We start from the raw sequence: 9,092 nt of genomic DNA on the forward strand, positions 1-9,092 counted from the left end.
TGAATATCACACTACAGTCTTCCTCCTTCAGTGTTCACCATCTTATTCTTCTGTCAGTCCTCACTCTCCTCCTCTTCTTCCTTACCTCCAAAACCATCCTACAGATCACCATTCGATGCTGTCTAGCTACACTGTCCTCCGCCAACTCCTTACAGTCTCCAATCTCCTTCAGGTTGCATCTCCTACATAGAACATAGTCTACCTGTGTGCACCTTCCTCCACTCTTATACGTCACCCTATCTAGAGACGTACCAGTGCCAATTGGATCCCACTACATGTGTGGTTTTAACATTGGACCTCCTGGAGTGTTTAAAGGCTCTGGCATGGAGAAACTGATGCTGGATCTGTGATGATCAGAAATGTTGAGCTCAGTAGCTCCTACTTTTATACCAAAGACTGTTGAAAGAACATTTACTTATAATCTTATACTCCAGTGCTCATGTTAGTTCTCACTCTCCAGTGTTCTGTATTGTTGAAAGATTTATGATCAAACTCTTGATGTCACCCAAATAAGGATGGGTTTCCCTTTTGAGTCTGGTTCCTCTCAAGGTTTCTTCCTCATTACATCTTAGGGAGTTTTTTCTTGCCACAGTCGCCATGGCTGCTCATCAGGGATAAATGCACACCGTTCACCTTTTGATTGTTGATTTCTGTAAAGCTGCTTTTAGACAATGTCTGTTGTGAAAAGTGCTATACAAATAAACTTGACTTGACTTTTAGCAAAATCTACCACCATCTGCCCTTCCACATTCCTCTCTTTAAAGCCTCTCTCCCTTTACCAGTCATAGTATCAACATTTAAAGTACCAACCCAAACCTCCACTCTCCTGCACTTCTCCTTTTTCTGCCGTCTCTGTAGATGTCTTTCTCCTCTCCTTCTCCTCTTTTGGCCAACAGTAGCCCAATTTCCACCGGTACCCTGTTGGCTAAAGATGCCTGTGGCGGTCGTTGGTAACCCAGGCCTCGACCGATCCGGTACGAATTTCTCTTTCGTGATCCGCATGTTTAATTTGGCACGTTTTACACTAAATGCCCTTCCTAACACAACCCTCCCCATTTATCCGGGCTTGGGACCGGCACTAAGAGTGCACTCGCTTGTGCATCCATAATATTTGGGTTCAAGGAAGGTTGTGAATGCTGTACTGAAAAGAATGCATCACTTGGGATTGTTAAACCAAATAACGCCACCTGCTATGTTCTCAGGATGGTAGATTATCAGGAGTGAACACTCCAATGCAACTCTTTTACTCTACAGAAACATTTTATTCAACTGTTTACTTGAAGTGAGGTAGGAAACGATTATTAAATCCCTGCCCATTACAGAAAATCCTATTCCCTTTACACAAATACGTTGCTTGTTTTGTTAAGGCTTTCCAGGCTGTAACTGGTTTAATTTGGTATAAAAATGACAAAAGCATTAGGTTTACAGAACCTTTTATTGCATTAGAGCACAGTGAACAACACAGAATGAAGCAATTCAAAGTTCCTTCCTTCCCACAGAGACAAAGACTATGCCTTTACAGAATGTAGAAAGAGAAGGTAAAGGCAGATTACTAGATTGATAAATGGCAGAGAAACCACAAGGAGCTGCAGTTACTAGAAGCACATACACCTGCACTTTGTGACCCTGTTTTGCATCATTGAATAAAGATAATGCCAAAGAGTTGCACAGTTTATTGTTTGAAAGTCAAATATTTGCATCGTGAAACTTCATTGTTGTGGATTTTCTTTTCTGTAAGCATTAACATAACGAATAAATAAGGGAACTTATGGATTTAGTCTTTGCTTATGTAATATTTTCCCCACATAAAGTTATTTTAGGACTTTTAGCAAACACAGCATTGGAAAGTGTGTGTAGATTATTTTATAGGGCAATAATCAATAAGCTAGTGTGATGCAGCTTAGTTTCAAGTACTGGTTCATAATTAGATATAAATATATGTCCATTATTTGTCCATTATTATGTGCATTTCAAAGTGTTTATATATATATATATATATATATATATATATAAACACAACTAATTTTTTGACAAATTATATGACGACAATTCACAGTTTTGGAATATTGCTGAATTAAGATACTTGCTATCATAATTAAAATATAGCAACAATTTATATTTCCATCTTTTGTTAATTTTTTTGCAGTATATTGATCAATTTGAACAATTATTATATAAAAATTTTTATACACGATGGATAAACATAAAAAACATGTTTTTGTTTGTAAATGTTCCTCTAGGATGAATAAAATGGACTATCCATTTAATGACAAACATGAGTGCCTGGAGTTTAGTAATGCTTCTGACTCTCCGTCTAAACCCCAGTTTTGTAGTCAGATAAGAAATAAAATTGAGCTTTTTTTTGTTTCAGTATTAAATTGATATACAGAAAAGAACCTCATCGCCACTATTAGATGATCTGTGATGTTGTGAGTCTGCTGTTCCTCATAAAGGAAAGGAAATGCTTTGGAAACCTTGTTTGGACACATGGCATCACAGTTTCCATTAAGCTCCAGGAGAATTTAAATAAAAAAAAACTGCCTGGTTTTGCCAAGAATCTCCAACTGGGTCATAGCTGGATTCTACAACAGCAGCCAAAACCCATTCAAATCCATACAAAAACAGTTGAATGATTGCTAAATCAAGCTTTTGACAAGACCACCTCAGTCCCATAAAGGAAGCAGAGAGTCCAAAAGACTAAATCAGGATGCACTATGGGGAAAAAGTCAAGCTGAAACTTGCAAGGTGGAGGCAGTCTGATGCTCTGAAAGAGTCAAGAAGCTTTTATTGTCATTTCAATCATATATAGCTGACGCATTACACAGTGAAATGAAAAACGTTCCTCCTGAACCGTGGGGCTACATACAACAACAATCACCACAAAAACTGTTCAGCAATGGTTTGATAAACATAGTGTTTACAGTGTTCATGTGGCCTCAAAATCAATGGAGGACACATCTTGTAGCTTTCAGGACTTAAAGGATCTTTGGTGCCAGATAACCCACTGCACAATCAAAGGTCTTTTGGAGTTCATGCCATGATGGGTCAGAACTGTTTTTTAAATACACAATATTACGCAGGTGGATTTAATGTAATGATTGATGTATAAAATAAAAATATGGCTTGACACTGAACACAATGGACAGTTATAATTGTTTTTATGAAACATTCTGCAGCTGACTGTAAATTAAAGTGGTAACACAAGTATCAGTCCGATCACTAATCAAAGTTCTTAATGCAAATCTAAAGCTTAGTTTGGAAGAAATGTGTGCAAGAAAACAAAAGCTTAGGCAATAAGAAAGTAGCTGAATTACACAGAATATTTGTGTGAATACTCTTTGCCAATACAGAATTTAATTAAATAGGAAAATGAATAATATATTAAAAATACAGACAGAAATATAAGAATAAAAATATTTCACATCTTTTTTTTATAAATATTCATTTCTGAATCATAGAATTCCAAAATGGGAGTTAAATCTTGTCAAAAATGAATGTCTCCATCTAATGTTTCGACACTGGAACTACATGACACAGTGCTACTCATTTACAAATGCACACACAATTAATTCACATCTCTTATAATATATCTTGTATTGAGCACAAGATTCGCCGTTTCTACAGCAACATTCAAGGCATTGAGCTTTGCAGTGAACGAGTCCAACAGTCCTGGTTCTACATCCGATGTGATAGGTGCTGGCAGGAAGGAGTGATGTGCAGTCTTTAGAGGAATATTAAGAAAGATCTTCTCCAGATCTGCCCTTTTCCTTGCCAGACCACATCCGCAAGAGTGTAAAGTTGTGGTTTGTGAGCATGCATCCTCTTCTGTAACCCAGCAATGAGCATGAGTCAAGTCCATGAGAAAGTGCTGGTCATCGTGGTTTAAAGAACGAGCCATAGACTGCAGAGAGCAGCAGAACGCCTCCGTAGCGAGCAGGAACTCGGCACGTGAGCATTTTAGAGCCAAGACTGCTTCGCTGGGCTTCGTCTCACTCTGTGGAGAATATAACAAATCAAATACAGTGCATACACATGTAAATGCATGACTGTTAGCTAAAGAAATGGGAAGAAATGCTATTTGCGGAACAGGACGTTTGTGTCAGAAGGAGTGCACATTACATATAGAGCTTTTTATTTAAAAAAATAATAAATTAAAAAACAGGTGCTTACCATGTATTTTAAGTAAGCAGACAGCACGGTCTCTGTGCAGCCTCCCCCAATTAGTGCATAAGGCTCCTTTAGAGTCAATCGCAGCACATGCTCTGCTCTCTGACACGTCACCTTTAAAAAACAAACCTTTTCTGGTAGAAACGGCATAGAAACGGCATATATATATATATATATATATATATATATATATATATATATATATAGATAGATAGATAGATAGATAGATAGATAGATAGATAGATAGATAGATAGATAGATAGATAGATAGATAGATAGATAGATAGTGTCATTTCGGAGGAAAACAAAACAAAACTACAAAAGGAAACAGCAGCCACATGTGCAGCACCTATGAATGTAGTTATGTATATTTCAGCTGCATTATGGTTTTTTAGTAATGAAGTAAAGAAAAAAAATGTAAAACAAAAACACTACTCTTTTCCCCAGTTTCTCAACTATAGCCTGCTGGGTAACCCTCCACCACTACATGCGTTTTAAGCCATCTATTTCACAAAACCTGATTTTCCGTGGTCTGAGTGTGTCTGAAACAGTGCCTAAAATAAGGACCATTAAACTTACAGTTATTTGCTTTATTCAAACATATGGTGCATTTAGATATTCATATTCATATTCAAACCCATTTACTTTTATCTTAGTAACTTTTAAGCCATTTACATGAGGCATACACGTCTATGCTTTTTTTGCAGATTCATTTTAAAAACATAAAAAAAATAAAAAGAAATAAAAATATTTCCAATAAACCTTAAGCTCCTCTAACATCGTTTCGTTTCTGTGACAGAGCACCATCGTGCTAACGGCTGCCTCTCCAGATGGAAGGAGCTGGAGAAGCTCTTTCGATCCAATGCGGTGCAGATGGAGTCCCCCGATCTGTCCATATGCTTTGGCTGGGACTGGAGAGCAGATAGATGCCATAATCAGAGCACCTGGAACCAACAGAAAAGTCAAGGATTTGGTAGAAATTGGTTGGAGTTTCTTAGCAAAATGGTCTTGTGGTAACACAATGAGCTTTTTTCGGGCAGCAAAAGAAAAATTTCATCACGAATGCCAAGTGTCCTAGTGAACACATTTCAGCACTTGTGTAACAGCATTCTAAAAATGATCTAAAAAATACAACTACAGCAACTGTAATTCTCAGACTCATTTGATATTAAAGCAAGACTCAAGTAGAAAGAACAATTTTGGTCAAATCAATCATTTCTCAAATGAATAAACTGTATCTATAACATGTTTTTGCAAATGCTTCAGAAATAGAAAAGCATTCAAAACAAAAACCCTTTATTTCACTATTTTACTTTATTATCTAAACGTTATTAACTCTGGAGTTTAAGCTCAACCCATTCATCACAATCACCTCATGTGGGATTGTATACATGTATTGAAAAGCAAACTTCCTGATGTGGTGCTAATTCCTTAATAAACCATGCAGTACAACCCAAAAAGATTTTCCTCCTCACTTCTTTTTGATATGCCCCCCAAAACAACAGAATAAAATCTGTTTCTATTTGACCAACATTCTCATGTAAGTGAAGGGACATCAAAGATCACATATTTAAAAAGGTTATTACGTAAATAAAAAAAAATTATATTTAATTAGGCAAACCCTTAGCTGTAAATAAATAAAAAATTGAACCTGCCTATTGTTTATGGCAAAATTTACACTACTCACCTGTTATATGTTAGGTAATAGGTCACTTATTTTGTTCACTATTGGATTGGTGCTCAAATTATATTATATTATTCTATACATTTTTTTGTCAAAAACTGCAAAAGAGAAAAAAAAGAAAAAAAAAAAAGAGACAAAAATGGCTTAGACCTGTCATTTGGGAAACTGGCTCCGTTAGGGCAAGTCCGAGGCGCTCGATGACCACCAGCCCACGTTCCTTCAAGTACTGCTGCAGCACTGGGTGAATCACCTTCTGACATGCAAACACTTCCACACCGTCCTGAACCACTCGCTCACCGAGCTTCAATAACTGCTCCACGATGACCGCCTCTGGATTTACTCCTGCCTGGATCTCGAAAACTGCTTCTCCAAATTCAGAGAGGTTACCTGACAGAGATGTGCCAAATAGCACGATCTTATAGGGACCTGGATTACGGTTCTTTAGATCCACCGACTGCAGAATGGGCACTTCCAATAATATTCCACGGAAAACAGCAGAACTGCTCACTGGCTGTCCTTCTATTGTCACAACCAGTGTTCTTCCAAAGACGTTTGATGATGCAGAAGGAACAGACTGAAGGAAGGCCTGCACGGTCAGAGAGGTGATATGTTGTGATTCATCAGGGTTGAGCATGCAGGCTGGTTTGCTAGCGACTACAGTATGAGATAAAGTGATAAATGATTGAATACTGCTGAAGTCCACCTGAACTTTACAGCCACAATCGTCCGCATTTAAATAACTATTGCATTGTTCTAACAAGTATTTATATACTCTGCATGCCACAGCCAACCCGAGTCCTAGCCTCTTGGCATTTTCAATGAGGCCAAGGCAAAAGATTCCTGTCAATGAAAAATAAAATAGGAGAAAAGGTTACGTATGACTTATTTTAATCCAGTTATATATACACAGTGCTGTTTTGCAGTGGAATGGCACTATTTTTAAAATGTACTGATGAAAACTTTTTTGTTGCAGAATAGGCCAACCTATAATTAAAGCAGTTTGGAGGCATGTACACCATGTTTCTGAGTCAGTGTATAAGCTCCTGGAATTAGATATCAAGAACGAGCTCCAGGATTTAGTGACTTAGAAAAGGGGTCCATAAATATCATAAATAGTAGCAGATTCCTGTAAAAGCAAACAGCCAAACACTTTTTCTGTATGTATATGTGATAGATAGATAGATAGATAGATAGATAGATAGATAGATAGATAGATAGATAGATAGATAGATAGATAGATAGATAGATAGATAGATAGATAGATAGATAGATAGAGGATGCCTAAAGAATGGAGACGGAGTGTGCTGGTACCGTTTTTTTAAGAATAAGGGAGATGTGCAGACCTGAGAACAGATCCTAGATGCAGTTCCACCTCCACCTTGAACCAGTCGGTCGTTCCTACTGCACACTTCACTGCTGTCACACTGTCCTCATACATGTCCTGCATCACCCTCACATACTTCTCTGACACACCAGACTTCCACATACAATACCACACCTCCTCTCTCTGCATCCTGTCGTACGCTTTATCTAATTTTAACAATGCAACTCGTTCTGTCCTTCTCTATACTTCTTTATCAACATTCTCAAAGTAATGCATCTGTAGTGCTCTTCCTCGGCATGAAACCATACTGTTGCTCACCTCTTCTCTCAGCCTGGCTTCCACTACTCTTTCCCATAACTTCATGGTGTGCCTGATCAACTTAATTCCCCTGTAGTTACTGCAGGTCTGCAACCCAGCCATTATGGATGCACAAACCAGTGCACTCTTAGTGCCGGTCACAAGCCCGGATAAATGGGAAGGGTTGTGTTAAAAAGGGCATCCAGCATAAACATGTGCCAAATTAAATATGCCGATCACAAAACTAAATTCCATACCAGGTCGGTCGAGGGCCGGGTTACCAACCGGGTTAGCCAACAGGGTACCAGTGGAAATTGGGCTACTGTTGGCCAAAGGAGGAGAAGAAGAGGAGGAGGAAGGCGTCTACAGAGACAGCAGGGAAAGGAGAAGTGTAGAAGGGTGGATGTTAGAGTTGGTACTTTAAATGCGGGTACGATGTAGTATGTTAAATATTGGACGAGGTAGTATGGAGACGAATAATCCGATATGGCGCCCCCTAACGGGCGCATCCGAAAGAAGAAGATCCTCTCGTGTATCGCATTACAGTATAATCCGGGATTATAAATCAATCATTCTTCTTCTACTGTACATGTCCTGCAACTGAAAGACTAAAATTGTTCAAATTAATACGAGTTTATTAACTGAGATTATTAAACCACTAAGGCAAGGGCAAATGTATTGCAATCTTTATGGATTTACATTTTACCAAACAACATTGGACCTGATATATATTTTGTCTTCAACAAATAAAAGCACTATAACCCTGAAAATGAGTGAAATCTACCTGTAAACAAACCACAGTCGCTGAATCTCGTGGTGTGATCCAAGATGGCTGCAGAGATCAGCTGCAGCAGTGGCTCTGAGAAAGACACAGCTTTGAGTAGTACTGCTGAGGTGGATGTGGTCTGAACGTGTCCCCCGACATTGTTATGGATTTGTTTTAATCTGCCACATGGGCCATAGCTAGACTGCAGTGTGTGCCGCATCACTGCCAGTTTGGAGCACAGATCATCTTTACTGAGAGGATCATCCGTGCACACAGACGGGTTCTTCCTACAAACACGAGACATCGCTTGACAGGAAGGTGAGCAGTCTTGCACTTACATATAAACGACCTTATCATTTATAAAAGATAATTTCTAATTTATAAGATACTTTATCGAGACAGACACGGCGCTATGAAAAATAAACAGTAGTGGTATTTCTTCTTCTTTAGTTTAGTATTAACTTTTTTGTACACGATCGCCCCTATTGGTCTGGAGGATGGACAAGTTCTGCTCCTAGTAAAGTGATTGTAAAGTCTAGACCGGCTGGATTCTGTATTTCTGCTGATCTTCTTGAATGTTTCTAGCGTTTACTCAGAAAAGTGCAATAAAGAAAAAAAAAATCTAGTGAGCAGTAGTTCTGTGGACATTAACATCGTGTTGATGGGAGAGATCTATTGAGAATGCCCAGACTGGTTTAACCTGACATACTAGAGTATCTGTAGAGAGATAATCACTCTGTACAGTAGTGGTGAGCAGAAAAGTATCTGAGTGCACAACATTTGAGACAGAATTTCTTGCCCACATGGTTGATAGGGTAAAAATTTAACAGCATCTTTGGCATGAGTCACTGGAC

At 38.4% G+C, this 9,092-nt stretch overlaps 1 protein-coding gene across 1 annotated transcript; it reads right to left on the minus strand.

Moving 5' to 3' along the window:
• Nucleotides 1-3,141: 3,141 nt before the first annotated feature.
• mkks (MKKS centrosomal shuttling protein) lies at nt 3,142-8,750 on the minus strand. The gene is made up of 5 exons (XM_083548403.1): nt 8,257-8,750; nt 6,002-6,691; nt 4,930-5,111; nt 4,171-4,281; nt 3,142-3,994 (listed from the first exon to the last, which is right to left on the minus strand). Exons 1-5 carry the CDS (start codon nt 8,540-8,542, stop codon nt 3,566-3,568), a joined length of 1,698 nt encoding a protein of 565 aa, XP_083404529.1. The 5' UTR covers nt 8,543-8,750; the 3' UTR covers nt 3,142-3,565.
• Nucleotides 8,751-9,092: the final 342 nt, after the last annotated feature.

This window comes from Silurus aristotelis, assembly GCF_946808225.1.
Source record: "Silurus aristotelis genome assembly, chromosome: 8".
Taxonomy (NCBI): Eukaryota; Metazoa; Chordata; class Actinopteri; order Siluriformes; family Siluridae; genus Silurus; species Silurus aristotelis.

Coding starts and splice junctions, on each gene's coding strand:
- mkks (XM_083548403.1), bottom strand. CDS start 8,542: ATGTCTCGTGTTTGTAGGAAGAACCCGTCTGTGTGCACGGATGATCCT. Junction 6,692..8,256: donor CGACTGTGGTTTGTTTACAG/GTAGATTTCACT, acceptor TTTCATTGACAG/GAATCTTTTGCCTTGGCCTC. Junction 5,112..6,001: donor GCCAGTTTCCCAAATGACAG/GTCTAAGCCATT, acceptor TGTTGGTTCCAG/GTGCTCTGATTATGGCATCT.